Below are 21,545 nucleotides of genomic sequence, written 5' to 3' on the forward strand. Positions count from 1 at the left end.
TGCTCTGTTACACGTACTGACTTTAAAACAAATTCCATGGCTTTTTCTTTCATGGTTTAAACAAAATGGCCTGCTTCTAAAGTTGTTGGAGAAATAACTTGTGCCCAGAGGCAGATGAAGGTGTGTGTGGTTGGCTGTTGGTTGGATGGCTGTGCACAAAGGTGATGCTCAGCCCTGAGTGCTCAGGCAGATAAATTGGGGCACCTGCAGCAATGAAGGCGCACGGAGGGGAAGGCGTTTTGCTGGACAGCTGCTCCTGGTTTGTATAAAAATGTTGGTAGAGGAGCCTGTTGAACCTTGGTGGGTTTCTAGTTTTAGCATTTATGTAGTTTGAGCAGGTGTGAAATTTGAATATCCCTTAAATATTTTTTTCCCCAAAGGGCTGTGGGGCATTGGAACAGGCTGCCCAGGGCAGTGGTGGAGTCACCATCCCTGGAGGGATTTAAAGGGCATTTGGACGAGGTTTGTAGGGCCATGGTTTTAGTGCTGGAGTTGGGTTATGGTTGGACTCAATGATCCTGAGGGTCTCTTCCAACCCAATTGATTTTATGATTCTATACAAGTTAGTGTCATGTACTCTTTCCCCTCATGCGTGTAGTTTTGCCAGCTTAAACTGCCATATGCTACTCCGCAAGAAAACTTTAAAGGGGAGAAACTTTACCTGCCTTGCTAAAGGATTTTCACTAACGTTATGTTCAAAATAATAAAACTGTACAACTCTGCGCCCAGCTTTAGGGCTGACTGTTTCAAAGGAGGCTGTGGGAACTGGGTATGTGGACACCTTTTGGATCGAGGGAGAGTTCTTAAATACGGCTGTTGCTGTTGACCAAGCTATCCCACCAAATGTGAGCTCTGTTCTGTTCCGAAGGCTCGCCAGGGCGTTCAGCTCCCTCCAAAAGAGGCTTATCTGTGCTGTGCAATTGAGCCAATAAACGAATATAATCAGATTAAGCTGTTTGGGGGAGGAATGATGACTGGATATTCAAATGCCTAACGAACTGTCTGATCCCTTGACTGTTGCTGCGAGTGCGCTGGCATCAGTAGCTCGTACCCACAGGTCATTTTAAGCAGAGGCTGCAATAGAAAGCCAGGACACCTGAAGAAACCTAGAGCTTCCAGATGGCCCAATAAGTTCTTAAATGACTTGGTGTTTGTAGAAGCGCTGAGGGATTAGTGCCTTGCTCTGGAAGGTGTGAGTGGTGGGGAACTGGATGTGTCCCTGCCCCACTGGTTGCAGTGCTGGCTGGAAAGTTAGTGGACACTTTTATAGGTGTGTGTAGAGTAATGGATTTGGTGGTAATAACACAACTCCAGGATTGAGTGCTCATCTCTGCGGCTCAGACCCCTGTATTTCCCAAATACAGAGCAGAATACTATAAAAACTGGAGTATTTGAAGAATTTCAGACATCTGTTCTGGGTACCAAAACTTAGAAGATCCTTCTGATGCCTTGACTCTTACTATGTGTAATTTTTTGACCTTTAAAAAATACATTGCTGCCACGTCGCCATATGGGACAGTGTGAGGACTGTGGGGCCTGAATGCCTTCCTGTGTAACCTCATCTGTGTGTTCCTGCTCCGGCGGGGGCGTTGCACTGGATGAGCTTTTGAGGTCCCTTACGGTCCCTGACATTCTGGGATTCTGTGGTAAGCGCTGTGGGTCTTCAGCAGAAGAAATGTTTTAAAATGAGTAGTATAGAAAAGGTTGACTTGATTCAGAACTCCACGCTGATGACAAGGTTCAATAAAAATGAATATAGTGAAAAGTTCTGGGTTCAGGGAGTGTTGTCCCCCTGGTTCACTGCGTGAGGATGGGGATTTGTGGGAAGGAGAAGGGAATTAGGGATCATATGTGTTCCAAGAGAAGCTGAGCTAAAGCCTCACAGGTGATCACAGTGCTTGCATTTCCTAGTGTGTAATTCCTCACTCTGTGCTTTTTATATATGGGCATTTGAAGATGTAATTACGAGCTGGTGTCCACAGCAAGTGAAAATACCTTCTGTGTCATTAATACAGAGTCGCAGGCTGTCAGCTCTGCCTCTCTTGTTTGCTTTATTGTGTAACTACCTGTGACAAACTTAACTCCCAGTCCAAAAACCTGTCAGCAAAGCATGGCAGCCCTGTCAGGGATCGCTCCCTTACAGCAGCAGCGGAGTTCTTGAGCGGCAAAATACCAAAACACGCCATTGATTTGGACCTGTTCTCAGGAGGTCAGTTTTTCAGCATCTGTGGTAATGGTGGCTGGAAAAAAGAACATCATCAGTTCACGTCAGGTGTTCAGTTATTGAGACCGAACACAGAGGTTTAGCTGGGAGCGCTGCTGCCTGGATTTCTGTGGTTATTCCGATACGTCGACCGTTGGGGAAGATTTCAAACCAGTTCTGTCAGCTGGACCTAAACCAATGCAGAGATGTTTTATTTCCAAGCTGATGACACAGATGTTGTATTAAAACATACATTCCTTGGGTCCTTGTACTTGGTTGACAGACTAATTGAAGCTTGTCGAGTGAGCTTTACTACATAAAGATGTAATCTTTGATTCAGGAAAGGCATTTGGCTGTTTTTTGGCATTAGATGCATAAAACCACATGCGGGCTCTTTCAGAAATACAAGGCCTGAGTACTGAGGTGGTTCCTACAGCGAGCTGTTATTTATTATCGAAATTGCAAATGCCTTTTTCATCTCAGCTGTGAATATTGCTTCTAGATTTGTCTTCACGTGCAGATTTGTTACACCAACCGCATAGCCTCTTGAAATAAAAACTAACAATAAAAGTGAGGTAGACTTAAGTATTCTGAACATTGTTCTTAACCTTGTGTTCCCTAGTTTTTGCTCAGAGTGTGAAGGCTTCCTTTGCCTTTGAGTAGTTTTCCGAACTTAAGATTCTGACCGTAATGTTGGAACAGGTTGTCTAGAAAGAATACGCTTGGAGATATTCAACCCTTGGCTGGATGTGTCTTTGAGCAACTTGATCTAATTGAAACGGTGTTAGGGATGCCAATGGCATCCTGGGCTGTATTAGAAGGGGGGTGGTCAGTAGGTCAGAGAGGTTCTCCTGCCCCTCTGCTCTGCCCTGGGGAGACCACACCTGGAATCTTGTGTCCAGTTGTGGCCCCTCAGTTCCAGCAGGACAGGGAACTGCTGGAGAGAGTCCAGCGCAGCCACCAAGATGCTGAAGGGAGTGGAGCATCTCCCGGGTGAGGAAAGGCTGAGGGAGCTGGGGCTCTGGAGCTGGACAAGAGGAGACTGAGCGGGGACTCATTAATGTTTACAGATATATAAAGGGTGAGTGTCAGGAGGATGGAGCCAGGCTGTTCTGGGTGACAGTCAGTGACAGGACAAGGGGCAGTGGGTGCAAACTGGAACACAGGAGGTTCCACTTAAATCTGAGAAGAAACTTGTTCCCTGTGAGGGTGGCAGAGCCTGGCCCAGGCTGCCCAGGGGGGTTGTGGAGTCTCCTTCTGTGCAGACATTCCAACCCGCCTGGACACCTTCCTGTGTAACCTCATCTGGGTGTTCCTGCTCCATGGGGGGATTGCACTGGATGAGTTTTCCAGGTCCCTTCAACCCCTGACATTCTGGGATTCTGTGAAGTAGAGAGTTGGACTGATGTTCACTTGTCCCATTCGACTCATACTCTGATTTTTTTTGCATAAGTATCTACCCTTCTTCTTTATAATACTTTCCCATTTGGACTTAAAGGGGCAGAAGCAACTTCTGTGTTTTTGTATGTGGATATTGAGTTTTGTTCTGTGACTAAGAGCACAGAAGTCTCTGGTGCTGAGTTGGAGTTTCTTTCTGAAGTTGAGTCCTGCTGGACCTGGTGCAAGCTTTCCTGCAGGCAGCTTTGACTTTTATAGTTACGGGAAGGAAAGACATTCCTGCCCTTTTTTGGTTTGGACTTTGGTCAAGGCTCGCACCTCATAAGATCTTTAAGGAGATCCTTGAATACCTGAGCAAACCCAGTCTTGTGTTCATGGGTTGCCAGCAGCTCCATCCCGCTTACACATCGTGAAACGAGATGTCACTTGAGGTCAGGGTTTTTTTGCCATTTAATTTCATCAGGAGCAAAGCAATAAACTAGGACCCCAAACTCAAGTACTAAACCTCTTGCTCCTTTTTTTTCGTTCCCCAAACTTTCCTGATTTACTTTTCAAATCTAAGCAAATGTAACGTGAGTGTTTTATCCTCATAGGTTGAAGACAAACATCTCTAAATGCATGTTTGGTAAGTACAGGCTTGGTTTTGCTACTGAGTCACTTACCAGAGGGTATTTCAAATTGAAGGATAAAGAATAAAAATAGATGAATTTAGTTGATCTTAATTTTTACTATGAAATGCTCCTGTGCATTTAGTTGAAGGTTGGTATCTGCAGGTCACAGCTAAGAATTGTGCTACAAATGTGTAACTTGGGCTATTTTCAGACCTTTAAGCAAACCTGTGGACTAATGCACTTGTTCTTGCATATTTGTATAAAATACAACTTGAAGGGGACATGCGAAATTTCCCATAAGGATGGATATACATCTGTGTTGTATTTCTTTAAAGGAAGGTTGAGTCTGGCTGAGAATGATTCAAATGCACAACACAATTCAAGTGAATAACCGACGTTTCCTGCATACAAACTCACATATTTTTTAAATATTGGATTAAACTATATTTAAAATGAAAATTACCTGATGCCTCAAGAACAGAATTAGCTGTTGAACAGCACTCACTTCTACCATACTTATAGGTAATGTGGCTGTATTGTGTTTAGGTAACAGGAAAGCCTAAACTTTTAGTTCCTTTAAAATGATTTATCTCTTAATTACAACCAAGTCTTCTTTAGTAAACTAAGTTTGTTTTGAGTCACACAGGGAAGGAGTGAATGTGCTCTAAAGGCTAAAACACTTAGATGACTTCTTGTGTTGTTTGTATTATTAATGTTCTCCCTTCTCAGAGTTTGTTATATGTGCCAATATCAATGAGTTTCTCTAGGGAAAATAAGCGAGGAAGGTTTCAAATTGAGGTTTGCCTGACTCGAATGAATCCGCACTAAACCAAATTCTGGGAAAAAGTGTGTTCTGGATAGTCCCATTAGAGTTGACAAGGCCATAAATGTCTGTGTATACAAGCAAGTGCATTTCTACAATAATTCAACACTAGAAACAAAGGTTGCTGTAGATTAAGTGCTTCTAGTGTTGAATTGCTGTAGGAATGCATTTGCCTATATGTGCGAACATATCAAATAGTTTACTGGAGTAATTACTCTTTTTGGTAAAAACGAATCTGCTCTAGAGACCTTCCTGGGGGTGATTGAAGTGAGCAGGTTTCACTAACAAAGCTGCAGTCTAGTGCAGAACTTAATTTCAATTCTAACTGAAACTCAGTATTTTGATACACAAATGTGTCTTAAAAACAACCACAGAACCTTCTTTGGTGTGCCTCTCTGAAATGCCTAAATGTATTTAACTTTGGCTTCACGCTGTTTAGTTTTTTTGGAAGAAGCGTATTCTGTTAATCCAAGTAAATTCTTTCCTGGCTCTGGATGTCTGTGCAGCTTCAGTGTAAACTGACAAGTTTGTGTGTTTTCAGTATTATGGAAGGTGTTGTATAAAGAAAAGATTTGAGGGAGTTGCCATGACTGATCTCAGCCTCCCTGGGTAGTCTGGAAACAGGATTGTAGAAATTGTAATTGTTCCTGCCTTTATTTTCAAGATGGGAACAAGGTGTTTGTGTTGTGTACTGCCTCGCTGGAGTAGCTGGAGGGCTTCTGGACTTAGAAACAACCTTAAAAAATTACATCAGAGAGTCAACCGGGTTAAAACACCACTGTTGTGCCTTTAGAGGAACGACAGAACGAACTAGTCCATTGAACACCTCAGTGCTTAATACTAGATGCTCATAATGTATGTAATTGAATGCTGTTGAAACCCTTGGTGTGTGATGGAGCTCTTGAGAGATGCGGTCTTGGCTCTTCAGAGCCCCTCACTGCGGTTCCATCTGCATGTGGCTCGTGGTCCTTTTTCTGTGTGTTCATAAGACACTTTTTAAGTTTATCATTCTTTGCTTGCCTTTTATTTTAGTTCCGGAGTCCCATCTCTAGCTCTTAAGTGCAAATCAAAAATAGTGTTTTTCCAGTTACATTTCCTGCTTCTGAAAGTAACTGTGATTTTCCATGAATGGAAAAAGATGGGAATAAACAACTGTCTTAATATTTGGAAGTGATTTAACCACAGGAGAAAAGGTATTTGCTCTTCTGCTTTTTCTCCTAGTGACTTGAATCGGCCGACCAAAGGGCGGACATCAAGTAGCAGGTTTCTTGGAGGCCTTGTGCTGGTAGGTCAGCCAAACCAGTTTGTCTGCCCCTTGTGATCTAAATATAGGAAGGCTCCTTAATTGGGGAAGGCATCTGAGTTCTGGGTAGGTCTCAATACACGCGAGGAGCCTGAGCTCCTCAGAGCTGTGCTGGTTGAAGGGCAGCGCTGGCGGGAATCTGCTCTCCTGCTGCAGAAAACTTGAATAGTAACAGAACCAACTCCTGAGAGCCTGGAGGAGTTGAACGTGGAGATGGATCGATGCGATAATCTGTTTGCTCTGGGCTGGAATGGGTTAGCTGCTCAAAGGTAAGGAAAACAGCAGCCTGTTCTGGTAAATCATGTGTCTGCCTTGAAGCTGGAACTTTCTAAATAGGAGTGAGCAGAAAATTCCTTCTGCTCACTTAAGCTGCAAGTGTTTCCTAACCCAGCTCTTGCTGCTCTCCTTATCATGCACAAGCACACATGGGTTTATCTCTTCCTAATTTGACTTTTGCCTCACAGTATTTACATGTAGTGAGTGGCTGGTTGAACAGCGAGTGCTGCTGATGTTGTGGCAGTTCTGTGGATGATGCCCAAGCAAGTATTTGGCCTGCTCTGGAGAAAACAGCTGTTTATCTGCCTAGAAAAGCTCATCTGATCCTTGATTAACTCCTGAAATGTGCAGTTTAGGTGGCTGGTTAATAAAAAGTGGTCCCTTGTCGCTAAATAAAGCCTAGATCAGTTCTTCCAGTGTGATTGCTTGATTCCATTGTGAGCAGAATAGTTTTGCATGTACTAATAAATACATACCTGAACGCAACGCTTTCCTACTGTAAATAAACAGTAGTATTAATGCTATGGACAAATATACTTATCCTCTATCATGGCTGGTTTGGAAGAGACCAGCTCTTCATCCCCAAGTTCACAGATGCTGGCAGAAATGTTGTGTATTCTGCCCAAAGACGACAGCGTTCCTGTTGGTGCAGGACGCAGGTGGGTGCTCGAGCTCTGCTGCAGCTCAGGGCTTTCTGAGGGTAATTGCTGTTTGAACAGCAAACTCCGGCATTTAAACTTAGCCTGCTTAGTGCTTTGAGAAGTAAATATGTAAGTAGTTTAAGAGACGAACAAACAAATGGACTAGTTCTGTAAAGAAAAGGTCATTCTGCAGGTGTTGCAGTGATTCTTAAGCTGCCTCAAATCCTCTGGATTCTGAATGATATGCAGGTGCTTTTTACTGACATCTGCTCTGCAAGGAAGCAACACATACAACACTGTACAGTAGTAATTCCATTGTCTGACTTCTCTCTGGATTACTTTCTTCTCGCACCTAGGAGCTGAATTACGTTGTGAGGGGTCTGAAATGTCAGGTTGGTGTAAGTTAAGGGAGGGAAGTGTTTTGCTGGGGGGGGGGGACTATGGGAGCAGTACCCATTCTGATGTTTCAGGGAATGCAAGCATAGTCTGGTTTTTAGCAAAACCACCGTAAGTGTAAAATTAAAGGCATTTTTGGAGTATGCCACAGTTTTTACCAAGTGCTGGTGTCAGGCCATTGGAAATGAGTAACTTCCAGTCCTGTGTAGAGTAGTTGCTGTCAATCACCAAACACTGAACGGCATCATGAACACAGCCAAGGTGGAAATCCATCTCCCCCAATGGCCTCCTTGACAGAACAGCTCTTTTCAATGCAATTGAAGAATTCATGGATTAAAAGTATAGTCTGTAATTGCATTGCGCAAGGTGTGCGATAAGTGATGTGTCGTTATAGACCTTGATTATTGAAAAGAGACTTTTCTGTGATCTGGCTGATTGGTGCCATTGCTCTGAGCCTCTGGGGGGGCTGATTTTCCTGCTACGGACACCTCTTGGTAACTTACCCTACTTAATGCTTTGAGAAATGGTTATTCCTAGCAGATACTTGGTGTTTCAATAAAGTTGGCTTATTACAAAGCATTGAGTGGTGATTTGTTAAAGAGGTTTTAAAAGCTTTGTGCCAGACAAGGTATGGTGAGAATGAGGTCAGCTTCCACGCTTAGGAGCTGATAGCATAGCTGTGTGTTACCCTAAAGCAGTTCAGTGGGGAAAAAATAATTCCCATGGCAGTGTGACTTGAAACACCAAAGGAGACTTCAAATCCAATTTGCTTCTTGGTTCTTCCTGTTTTCAAAATTTTTTAAAATTATTTGTAGATCTCTTTAGCGTTGGCTATCAGTAAAATATTAATACAATGTGTAAGGAGCCTGTGGTGATTAACGCTGCTCTCCTCCAACAGCAGCCACTGTTCCCAGGGCTCGTGCAGTTAATGGCAAGGGCTGGCTTAAAGCAAAATGGTCCCAGAGGAGGGAAGGGGGATGACTAAAACCTTTGAGACTTTAACAGCCTGTTTGTTTGTTGCTTTTCTTTTCCAAAGGAAGAAAGAGGGGAGTGTGACTCAGGGCAAACGGCTTGGGAGAACCTTAGTGGAAAAATGGGAAGTGTGAGGAACAAATGATTCCCTTCTTCCCCATCTTCCACCATCCTCAGTGGAAACTTTTGCTGCCTGCTCTCAGTCTTGCTGATTTGCTTTTTCTGTTTCATAACTTCAGTCTAATGTTGCCCTGTTTTCATGGCTCTCCGGTTAACTTTTGACATAATATCCCCTCCCCAGCACACTTGGTCACTGTTCTGGCTTAGAATGTACCCAAATCTCCCAAGTTTCCAGCAGCTCAAGCTCTGGTCAGTGTTTTGCATCCTGCCTCCTCTCATACACGACTATTGGATTCAGATCCCGTCCCTGCAGATCTGCACACAATTCACACCAAACTCATTGGGCCTTCCAAGGTGTTACTTGTCATGCACATAAAATAGAGGAATATGAAGTAATTGAAATAAAAGGGAAATGACAGAATGGGTGATTAATTTGGATTTTAAACTCCCAGTGGTTCAGCAGGACATCGCTGGGTAGATTGTATCCTGGCTTCTGTATGAGCAATTGCAGCATTTGGATCTCAGGGTTTTATCTGAATGAAAAAGGAATTAAAAGAAAAGCAGAACTGCAATCTTGTAAGAAAATGTGACATTTTCTTCAGATTTCACTGTCAAGCTTGCTGTGGTCTTTTGACCTGTGTTGTTTTCAGGTCAGTGAAGGAGAACATTGATATATAATCTTTTATTCAGAAGCATTCTTCCTAAAAAAACTCCTATTTATTGTAAAAATTAATGCTATAATCACACCTAAAGTTCCACTGATTTTGATTCTTTATATCAGTTAAGGAAGGTCCATTTTTCCGTAACACAGGATTGAATTTCCCTCTCCTCCTTTAGGTGGCTGTAGGCTCAGAAGCGCTTTGCCCGCTGCATTATTTGCCATTCCGTGCTTTGCTTTTACTGCTTGAGATGTTTTGGGGTTTAACTTTGAACTACTGCTTCTACATTTCATTTTTGCACTGTAAGAAGTGATCTCTCCTCACTAGTATGCGGAGATAATCAGCTTAATCAAAGGCTTTAAAACCAGATCAATGCCTCTTCTGAGTGAGAAGCTGAAGGAAGCGCACATGCCGCCTGGAAAGGCTTGCACAGGAAAATAAATTGCCTTACCATTAATGTGTGAGTCAGGGCAGCGACCGATGCTGACAGAACCTTTGTGATGCTTTGGACTCCTGTAATTAACTTTGTTCTTCACTCACAGAAGCACAGGTAGAAAGGAAAATGGAATAAGGCAAGTGCTCTTAGGCAGGATCCTTCCCATCTGTGTCGAAGTGAGATGTTTGAGTATTGATGTGAACACTCCTTCATGTTCAAACTGGAAATGATGTGACTTTATCTGCACAAGTGTGTGATGGAGCAGGCATGTGGCAGTAGAAACCAGAAAATACCTCCCTGGAGATTGGGGTTGTTTCGATTGGATATTAGGAAAAAATTATTTTGAGAAAGGGCTGTTGGGCATTGGAACAGGCTGCCCAGGGCAGTGCTGGAGTCACCATCCCTGGAGGGGTTGAAAAGGCTCATAGATGAGGTTCTCAGGGACATGGGTTAGTGTAGAGTTGGGTTGTGGTTGGACTCCATGATCCTGAGAGTCTTTTCCAACTAAAATGATTCTCTGATTCTCTGTGTACATGTGTTTAAAAGTTTCTGTTAAGCAGCAGCTTTGTTCCTGCTCTCTGGCATCAGAGTGACCATGCTCAGGGTGGAGGTCGCAACGCTCGTGTCCCCTCTGTGTTTTTTGGCCCAGCCATGAGGTGCTCACATTACTCCGAGTGCAAGGGAACTGGTAGGGGCACTCGGTTCCTATTCCTTAGCATGCTAACAAGAGGGTAAAAATGGTTTTGGGGGAGAGCGACCTAAAATCTGCCAGGAAGAACGTGAAAGAGGAGGAGAATAATCTCAAGTTGAAGCTGAGCGGAAAGCGGCCAAACAAAAAGGTGATGAAATGGGTAGAATGTGATATGGTGCAAGAGGAGGTTGAGTTGCTGCAGAGCTGGGCTGTGTGGGAACAGGAATATTGCGAAGTTAGAAACGTAAATGGAAATAGAGAAATTCTAATCAGTAGCCACACTTGCATCATATGGAGGTTGCAAAATGGGACGGCGTACATGGTGCGGAAATGCCATATTGCAGCGAAGGGAAGAAAAAATACGCCTTCCAAATAGCAGAAGAAAGTTTGCTCTTGTTTATCTGTGTCTTTATGAGGATCGCTTTGTGTGTGGCTAGAGAAAATTGGGATGTATTTTGTCATTTCACTTCATGCTTATCAAACCAAACCTCTTCTGTTCTTGCAAGGTACAGACTTTCGCTAAGAAACCAAAGCGACAACTTCCCAATCTCCTAATTAAACAAACATGTTTATCAAAACTTCTCGGGGCTGTTTTTCGTAGCTATTTGCCAGTGTTTTATTTAAATAAATGTCAAGACAAACACTGTCACAGGCTGATGGGATAATTTAGCTGGGAGGTTGTGTAGCCCAGCGCTCTGCTCAGAGTAGGGTCAGTGTTGTTGGCTTGCTCAAGGTGGGAATATCTTCAGGGATAAAAGTTCTAGCAACTTGGAAACAATTTATCTGAATTTCCCCCCACAGCCATATTATGACTTGTGTTTCCGTCTCACAGTATGATTGATATATCATCCCGCCACTCTACTTGTCCGTAACATCTTCCAAGAAAAACCAGGAGAGGCAAGACCGCCATGCTGGTTGAAGTGTTCACCTCGTACCCAACGTCACAAAATAGTCAACAGAGGGGGATCAGAAGAAGATGGTTTGAAGCAAAAGCTGAGTTGAAGTGTTCTGTTCACATTATCTGAAGTACTGGAGCCTTAGGGCAGAGTGACTTCTTACATGTTTAAAATCAGGCTGCGTTAAGTGTTAATATAAAAGCAATTGAACCCAAAGCAGCTCTGAGGATGTGAGCACCTAGGAAGAAAGATGGTGCAAAGCCAATTCCTTTACTAGACACATGTGCCGATGTAGGATTTAACAAAGGGGTTCTGTTCACTTTTTCATCTGCTCCCCTTTGCTTTCCTGTGCTGCCCATCTGACTTTTGCAGATCAAATGCCAAGGAAACAGCGGGAGCACAGGGATGAGGGGGATGTGTCCCCTTCCGCGGGGCAGTGAGCGCCCGTGTGCCGGGCAGTATTAATTAAACACACCCAGCGCTTGGGATTGCCCCTCCCTTCAGTAATTAGTGTTTTGGTTTTGTGGTTTATTTTTTGTTGTTTTTTTTACAGTCAGCGTATTTTTTCTGTATTTTTTTCTTGAATTTTGGCACAAGCACTTGACTTAGGAAGCGATAATATTAGAGGTGCTTATCTGTGCCCCGCAGCCCGGCGGAGGAATGCGGCCTGGGGTGTTTGCTGAGGACTGGCTGGAATAAGGCGCAATTATTAACACTTCTATCGGAACATTTTTCTCCTGTTTTCAAACTTCGCTACAAAACCCTGGAGATTCGGTGGCTTCTTCCAAACCGCACTAAATTCAATAAAAAGCTTGTTGCAGGCTTGCGAAGGTTTATTTCTTGCACCTCGAGCACACAAAATAAGTCTATCTCCTGCTACCCTCAATGTGTGTCTTGTATTTTTAAAAGCAAGGACGTGGCCAGAAAACTCTCTGAAGAGTCGTTCTAGACTTGCGTAATCTGCCTTCATACCTTTTTTTGTTCTTGTTTAATAAGCTCGTTGAATATTCCCGTCAAAGGCGACTTTGTACAACCAGGCGGCTGTGAAGTTCAACGTGTTGCTCAATCAGGCTGGTACCTCAGAGTAAAACTCTGCCCTTTCTGCTCCGGGTGCCGCATTTAATCATCAGCTTGTAAAGCTGTTGGAGTTGGGTTTGGCTTGTTGGTTGGGAGATGTTCTAAAATAAATTACAAAAAAAAAGTTGATCTCTGCAGGTAATCAAGTGTTGCTTTTAGAAACTATATTATAAAGTTGTAATTCCTGCTTAGCTGAGGTTTTTAGCAGCTGGGATCATTCACAGGGCAACGAAGATGCTGAAGGGAGTGGAGCATCTCCCGTGTGAGGAAAGGCTGAGGGAGCTGGGGCTCTGGAGCTGGAGGAGACTGAGGGGCGACTCATTCATGGGGATCAATATGGAAAGGGGGAGTGTCAGGAGGATGGAGCCAGGCTCTTCTGGTGACAACCAGTGACAGGACAAGGGGCAATGGGTGCAAACTGGAACACAGGAGGTTCCACTTAAATCTGAGAAGAAACTTCTCCATGGTGAGGGTGGCAGAGCCTGGCCCAGGCTGCCCAGGGAGGTTGTGGAGTCTCCTTCTGTGCAGACATTCCAACCCGCCTGGACACCTTCCTGTGTAACCTCATCTGGGTGTTCCTGCTCCATGGGGGGATTGCACTGGATGAGCCTTCCAGGTCCCTTCCAATCCCTGACGTTCTGCGATCCTGTGTGTTTTGAAGTAGAGCATCCTAGAGTAACAGATTATGAAAATAATAGCTGGATGTAGATGCATATGAGATTCCCCTAAAGTGTGTCCGCTGTGCACAATGTTAGAATGCAATGTTAGATGCATCTAAGCTTGTGCTTTTTAAACTATTTCTTTCTACCATATCAGTCCTATTTCTTGGGGTCTTTTTCCCCTATCATAAGCCGTAACCTAAAGGACACAAAAATGCAAACCAGAGATTTATTTTTCTAATGGATCAGAACGTGAAAGTTCTCCCTTGTTGTGGAACGTCGGAGTAGAAGCAAACTATTTCTAGCAGCGGAATGATACGTTTGGAGAATTAGACTTGCCAGGCACATACGCAGGCGGTTACGGTGGATCCAAGGGCTGCAATTCCAGCCCTTTGGCTGCTCAATGGTTGGGTTGAATCTGGAGCTGTAATTGTAGGTTTGGGTATTTTCATATAGAACTCTGTGTCCCTATAGACGACATCTCTGAAAACCTGCAGCAATCCCAGAATGTGAGGGGTTGAAGGGACCTGGAAAGCTCATCCTGTGCAATCCCCCCATGGAGCAGGAACACCCAGATGAGGTTACACAGCAGTGAGGAATGAAGCAAATCAGATCTTTTCTCCCTATAGATAGTATTTTTTAAATAGATATTTGTGAAACAACATTTAAATTTATTTTTGAGGAAATCACTGTTTGTCCAGCACTTGGAAAGCCAAAAAGATAAGGCTTTGTATGACGGTATCATGCGAGCGTTGCCGTATGTGGGGCTTTTTCGCAGCTTTGTCCAAAAGCGCCCAGGAATAACCACTGTTGGGAGCTTGTCATCTGCTTTCCTGGGGGGAAAAAGGTAATTGTTGTGTAAAATTTAAAACCACTTTGGAAGATCAGTACAAAACCGGGTGGATCTTCTGTTAAAGGTCTCCTGTAGCTTATATTGCTAAGTAATATTTCTTTTGCACTCCTGTGTACCAAATATGTTTAAAAAACATGTGAGTTGCTTTGTGGCCGTGATCTCTGAACTGTTCCTTGACGAGCACATGTGTGTGTGTCCCAACCCCATTGTTGAATTCCCTCCTTGGGCATAATAACATCTCAGGAGTTACGACTTCCATATCAGTACTTTTTATTTTTCCTCTTTAATTGAGACAAACTAACATACCAGTTGAATTTCTTGTATAAGTTGCTCAACCTTTGTTTTTTATGCAAAGAAGGTTCATGTTTTAAAGCGCTGTCTTTTTATTTGCAGTTGCCAATGTGAAGTGTTGGAGGAGTCGCGGTTGAAACTTTCTGGGGCAAAGAGGACTTTTATTATCTCGTTCTTTGGTAAGCTCATTGTATGCTTTGGGTCAGACCAGCTACCCACCCCCCCACCACGAGTTTCTCCTTGTTATAAGTCCAACTGCATTTAAATACATGTGAATTTAAATGATCCTTTATTTATACAATCTCATTTTGTTTAGAATCGCTGGCAAACAGATGGTTATTTCTAGTCTTAATTATGTACATAATTTAGACCAGAAGGCACATCTGAAGTGAAAGGTAATTAAGATGTTCCCATCCTGGCTTGGAGGGAGGCTGAGGTTCCAACCTTTACCACTCATTTATCTTTTCAAGCAGAACGTAAGGATGGAGAATGAACAAAACTAACCTCTTTTTAGTGTAATTTAATATACGTGAGACTACAGTTGCAAGGGCAGCACAGTAAATTGATAACATAACCCTTTTTGGCCTCAGTCCTGACAAAAACCCAATATTATTTCTAACAATACAAACAAGTTTCACTACACTATAGCTCTCTGCTATTTATATGGGATCCTATTTATAAGTAGGAGCCTGAATTTGAGGGTGCCCTTTCTGAAGATGTTTTCTTGGTCAGTTATTATCGAAGCTCTGTTTGAGCATTTGGTTTCTGGGAAATGGTTGGAATGTCATAGAGGAGCTGTTTATGTGCCAACTGCAATTAAACAAAACGAGAATTCTGATTCCTTTCTGCAACTAATGAGAAAACAATGCTATGAGTCTACTTGAGAATCGATTTCTTCAGTGGGATCAGCTTCATTCGATATTACTTGCTATTTTTGCCAACGATATTTAGAAATTCTCTTGTGTTGTGGCGCTTGATGAAGCGTTTCACTCATTCTGGAAGCACCGTGAGTGTGCAGACTATTTGTTTTAGAACCAGTCGTAGAAGTTCTTGTACCATTTATCTTGGCAGCATCACAGATTAGATCTAATCCTGATTCAAACTGTAACCCCTGTGTTTTTTTTCAAACAGCTTTTCCAAAATTCACCATAAAAAGGTTCTTACACTCACATGAAAAGCCACATGATTCTGATAGGAGCTGTTTTGCAGCTGAGTGCAGCAATTAGAACAAGAACCGTGTTGTGCAGTAATTGGGATGCTCTCTGCTGATGGGTCAGTACTGGGGCCTGTATTATTCAATATATTCATCAATGATTTGGATGAGGGAATAGAGTGACTGTCAGCAAGTTTGCTGCTGACACCAAGCAGGGAGGAGTGGCTGACACTGGAAGCTGTGCTGCCATCAGAGACCTGGACAGGCTGGAGAGCTGGGCGGGGAGAAATGTAATGGAATAGACCAAGGGCAAGTGTAGAGTCTTGAATCTGGGCAGAAACAGCCCCAGGTTCCAGTGTAAGTTGGGGAATGACCTATTAGAGAGCAGTGTAGGGGAAAGGGACCTGGGGGTCCTGGGGACAGCAGGGTGACCATGAGCCAGCACTGGGCCCTTGTGGCCAGGAAGCCAATGGTACCTGGGGTGGGTTAGAAGGGGGTGGTCAGTAGGTCAGAGAGGTTCTCCTGCCCCTCTGCTCTGCCCTGGGGAGACCACACCTGGAATCTTGTGTCCAGTTGTGGCCCCTCAGTTCCAGCAGGACAGGGAACTGCTGGAGAGAGTCCAGCGCAGCCACCAAGATGCTGGAGGGAGTGGAGCATCTCCCGTGGGAGGAAAGGCTGAGGGAGCTGGGGCTCTGGAGCTGGACAAGAGGAGACTGAGGGGGGACTCATTCATGGGGATCAATCTGGAAAGGGGGAGTGTCAGGAGGATGGAGCCAGGCTCTTCTGGGTGACAACCAGTGACAGGACAAGGGGCAATGGATGCAAACTGGAACACAGGAGGTTCCACTTAAATCTGAGAAGAAACTTCTCCATGGTGAGGGTGGCAGAGCCTGGCCCAGGCTGCCCGGGGAGGTTGTGGAGTCTCCTTCTGTGCAGACATTCCAACCCGCCTGGACACCTTCCTGTGTAACCTCATCTGGGTGTTCCTGCTCCATGGGGGGATTGCACTGGATGAGCTTTCCAGGTCCCTTCAACCCCTGACATTCTGGGATTCTGTGATCTCAACTGATACATTTTCATTTCTATCTTCTATGCGCAAGTCCCGTAAAATACCCAGATGAATAATTTTTTTTACAGAGGGGATACCATCTGTAAATTTAAAATTATAGCTGAATTTAAAGAATTGAATGTAAGATAAATCTCAAAATCAAACTGTAACTCTTATACTGACTTCCATCGTTACGCCTAATAGGCATAAATTTCAAGACGGTATGCTCTTCAGTATTTCCAGAAAATCTGCAGATGATTAAAGGTTGGGGGATTGTTATTATATTATTATTATTGTTATTAGATTGATATTGTTATCTATTGTTAATAGATGGTGGAGAGAGCCATTCACTAGTGTATAGTGATCTGGAGCCTTTGGAAAGGTCACTGCAAGCAAATGGATATTTTGATACATCCATGGGTGTAGAAATTGAGTCATAACTCTAAAATGAGGAGTTTGATCTGTATATGAACTTTAATTCATATGCCATTGTTGAAACAAGGTGATTTCAGGAGGCTCCATCGGTCTGTGTTACAGAACAGCTCAGACACTTATCACAACGATCCCTTTGGTTTTGTAGCCTGTGTGTTTGTGAATCACCATCTGCAAAGGGCTTGGGAGAAAACTCAGGTGATGGAGAAAGATGAACATGTTTTAATTGAACTGAGCTCAACAGTGGTATAATTGCTGCAATCGGTCGGGTGTTCTCCCAGCAGAACCTTTAACGATTTTTCAGAATGAACAGAAGGAGCCAGACACATTTGGAAACAATTTTGTCTCTCAAGAGAGTTAGCTTATATGGATTTCATCTTTTCATAATAATGTTTGCTTGCAGTTGTCTAACAACTGAACTCTCGGTCTTTAAAAGTTAATTTGTATTTGTTTGACAAAAGCAAATGAATTTAACTTCATTGTTACACTTCTCTGGTTTTCTAGATTTTAATAATAAGAAGAGCCTCCAAGTATTGTGAGTGAAGACGAGGGTTTCTCCTCCTATCCAGGGCCTGTCATGGTAAGAAAAAGGGGTTTGTAGAGTCTGTTACAGAGCAGAATAGCCTAAAATCTGAAAAACATTAGAGAATTAATGTAATGTTAGTGCTAGTCTAGACTCATACTCTTTTCCTAATACAAGTCTTTTTTTAATGAGTTTATTAATCAGTCAGCAGGAAGGAAACCTGTTTCTAATATATTTAGTTGGGGTGCTTGGCTTTGCAAGTTAGGTGCCTTTACTAAGTTACCCGTACCCGAATTCTCTGCAGAGCCCTTTCTGATGGGGTTTTTGGTTGCTTGTTGATAGTGGTGTTGAAGGAGGCAGCAAGTGACGGCGCTCGGTGAACTGTCCCGCTTTGCTTTTTAGGATGAAGAGACTCAGCACAGCCTTGAATGCATCCAGGCTAATCAGATCTTTCCCAGGAAGCAGCTGATCCGAGAGGACGAGAACCTGCAGGTAACAGCCACGTCCCGATATCTCTGGTTGAGAGATTCTCCACCCTCCCCGTAGGATTTTAACTCGCAATCCAGCGCAGTCAGAGGAGAAACACATTTTAACTATTCATGCGCTGTTGGTAGGATGGGAAGCTTGTGCATCATATTACAAGAGTTTCCTTAGAGTGGCTGAAACACATAGCCATTAATTCTGCAGTAATTCCAAGTGCTAGGCTTTATTCCATCATTTAGAACTCAAAATAACATTGAACTAGTTAAGTACGACCGTTACTTCTTGTTACAGAGAAGCCAAAAGCCTTTATTTTGCACAAAATGGATATTTTTTTTGGGTTTCTCAATTTTCCAAAGTTCCTTTTGAAATGGATTTAGTTCAAGCGACTTATCCACATAGATGCTCTCACATCAACTGCAGACATATTGTTTTGTTTTAATAGAAAATATTTTTAATTGATTTAAGCTAAACTGGTGTAGAACCAGATTATTTTCAAGTTTTACCCAGCTCAGCTAAATGGGACTTAAGTCACATTTTTAATTAAATGGTTGAAATAGTTACATGTAGTGTAATACGAGGGCAGATTTTCTAACTTCATAAAGCAGCAGCATGTTGTGCATTTTCTATTTGCAGTGAGAAGCAAAAGATGCAATTTGTCCAGCTGGTTTCAGCATTTAGGGATCCAGTCGAAGCTGGTTACAAGAGCTTCTTAGTGAATATTGGGGACCAGTAGCATAGACGATTGTTCATTTTATGGTTTGCATACTTAAGGATGGATTTAATTAACATCATGGAAATGCCACCCTCCATTAAGTAAGGAGTGAGCGTAAATCAAGGGTTTGGTCAGACTTCCTGCCAAAAATTTTTACTTAGATTTTCATTAAAAAAATCATTGTTTTCCCTGACCAAGCACTTGCTACTCAGGAAAATGAAGAGAAAATGAGGAATCATTTTTAACAAAGGCTACAATTAACCTCTGAACCAACCTTACCCCAGACTTGCCTCAGCAGTAATAGCTGGGCTGAGTTCTCAGCAGTGTTTCATTTGGATTTTATCATGGTGTGTGTTTGAATTTATACTTACAAGAGGTTGCATCTTTGCGGTAAATGGTTCCTGAAAGATTTTTCTTCCTATTCGGAAGGTCCCCTTCATTGAGCTTCATGGTGAGAGCACGGAGTACGTCGGACGAGCAGAGGATGCGATCATTGCGCTTTCCAATTACAGGCTCCACATCAAATTCAAGGAGTCCATTGTGAATGTAAGTGTCATTCGTGCTACTGTGGTTGTATCATATTCTGAACTCAATCCAAATGAGAGAACTGAGGATCAAAGTGCAGCGATCCTGCCTGTTAAGGTAATGGAAATTCTCTTTATGAGATTTTTTCAGGGAGGACAGATGCATATTTAGGCATCAAAAGATGCCTCAGCTGCTCTGAAAATTGGGCTTTGGAAGGAAAATTCACATCGCTCAGCTCTTCGTTCTCTGTACAGCTGTTTGTTCTCCCCGAGCTCTGGGCGCAGTCGGTAGTTATTAATAAATCCCAGGTCTTCCAAAGGGCTCTTTAGACACCCAGACTAGATTTGTGCTTTGCTTGGAGCTCCCGAAGGTGGAAGCAGGTCCAGCTGCTGAATTTACACACCTGAAGTTGGGTAATGTGAGTACAGTCATTGACGTACCGGAGCTGGGGCTTGGACATACGCGTTTCCTTAAAGAGCTTTACCCCAAGGATCCGTTCTTAAAAATGGTTACACATTCAGCTACTGATGCTCATGGACAGAAATTAAAGGGCAATGTGTAGTCCTTTGCAGTAGTATAATCCTGACTTACAGTGGTTGTAATACCATTTGTGAACTATCTAGAATTTGATACAACAATATACATGGCACAGAAATATTTTTGTGGATATCGGTACTAAAACTGGTAACACAAAATCCAAAGAATCAAAGCTTTTTTCTCCTGATGATGGGTTTTCTTGCCAATCTCCTGATTTCGAGACAAGTCCCATCCCTGACTAGTTGGTCACAGTTGCCATGTGTTGGTCACAGTTGCCATGTGTTGGTCACAGTTGCCATGTGTTGGTCACAGTTGCCATGTGTTGGTCACAGTTGCCATGTGTTGGTCACAGTTGCCATGTGTTGGTCATAAATCCTGAACTACGTGGTGGTGAGTTAAGTGGAAAACACCAGAACTGCATGTTGTTCCCACCTGAGAAAAGCAAAGGAAACAAAATATAAGAATCAACAAGTGTCCAACAACACATACATGAGTGAGACACAGCAGGCTGGACATCAGCGAGATCTCCTGTGCACCTGACTGATCTAATGTTTGCCACGGCAATCTTAAATGGAAATTGTTGTTTAATTATTTCGTGCCAGAAAAATGTTATTTGGTAACTGAAACTCCATCTTTATTGGTTTATGTTGTCTCTAGTGTAGCTGCGTTATCTACAGACTTGGAAATGTGGCTGTGCCATAGTTCTGAATCACTTTAAGCGCTATTTTACTTCATGAATTGTTGCAGTAGGCTGGTGAACATCTGTGTACATCATCAAAGTGCTAAAAATCATCATGATTTTCAGCAAATAAAGGTATTATTTCTGAACAAAGCAATTACACCATAAATCTAGAAATCAAGAGTTCGTCCTGAGGAATGACAGGAAATAATAGTTACTTTCTTAGGGAGGCGACTAATACATGTACCGCACTTACTGTCACATCTGTCCTTAAGATAATTGGGGGTATTAATTGTTAAGAATGTTCTATTTAATATTTTTGAGCAGTAGCGAGAGTTGCTGAGGAAAGAGTCCGTACAAGTTGGTCATATTAATTTTGCTTCCCCGGCTTTCACATCCAGTAGCTGCCCTCTCGCTGTCTGGGGTCTCCAGGCTCGTTCGTCCTGCGTCACATGTCATCATTAACCAGAAAGGATCAATTAGATAGTGTATGAGGTAGAGCAGAATACAGATTATTCTTCCGTAACCATATAAGGCCATTACTAATAATGCAGGATGAGGCCAAGGCAGACAGGATTTGCATTAAGGATAGAACACACTTAGAATAATTAGGAACCATTTAAGTTGTTAAATATTGGCGTAATAATCACTTTGGTTATTGTCGATCGAAACTATTGATCAGACAGTGATTTTCTAAATTATTGAGTTCATCTTGATTCTTTCCTACTGTTTTTGTCACGAGAGCTGTTCAGAAAACATCTGTAAAAAGACATTTTTAAGAATTTATAACTGACTGACATTAGGACATGGGGGGTGGTTGCTTATTTTGTTCATAATTTTGCCTTATTTTCCTAAGAATTGCTATCCTGACCAAGTCCAGCCACACTAACGACCTTGTCAGCTCAGCGGAGAGACGCGCTTTTGTGTGAGAAAGGGAATTCTTAGCAAGTATCTATATTATTGTAGCAGGAACGTGCGGCTGTTCTGTGCAGGTGTCTCCTGGAAGCGGGTGGGATGTTCTCATGGTAGAAGTGATCCCTTAGTAAAGGCAACTTTGCATGATGGAATTGGAATCCAGTTAAAAATGGATTCTCCTGGTCTTTGTTCTTGTTTTTGTTCACCTTACTATTCTTTCTCTGTTTGCAATT

The 21,545-nt window shown here is 42.9% G+C and overlaps 1 protein-coding gene across 6 annotated transcripts in view; it reads left to right on the top strand.

Moving 5' to 3' along the window:
- The window catches only part of MTMR3 (myotubularin related protein 3), an 80,632-nt gene that overhangs the window by 18,198 nt on the left and 40,889 nt on the right, over positions 1-21,545 (top strand). For 5 of the 6 annotated variants that reach the window (XM_082066134.1, XM_082066137.1, XM_082066138.1 and 2 more), the window contains 4 exons: positions 14,408-14,484; positions 17,443-17,518; positions 17,864-17,953; positions 19,086-19,202. In XM_082066134.1, coding sequence (XP_081922260.1) covers positions 17,516-17,518; positions 17,864-17,953; positions 19,086-19,202 — 210 coding nt within the window. In that variant the 5' untranslated portion in view covers positions 14,408-14,484; positions 17,443-17,515. Of the gene's footprint in view, positions 1-14,407; positions 14,485-15,530; positions 15,578-17,442; positions 17,519-17,863; positions 17,954-19,085; positions 19,203-21,545 lie in introns of those variants that run through there. The other variant, XM_082066136.1, reaches the window with a different exon arrangement.

This window comes from Streptopelia decaocto (assembly GCF_964273445.1).
Source record: "Streptopelia decaocto genome assembly, chromosome: 15".
NCBI classification, from domain to species: Eukaryota; Metazoa; Chordata; class Aves; order Columbiformes; family Columbidae; genus Streptopelia; species Streptopelia decaocto.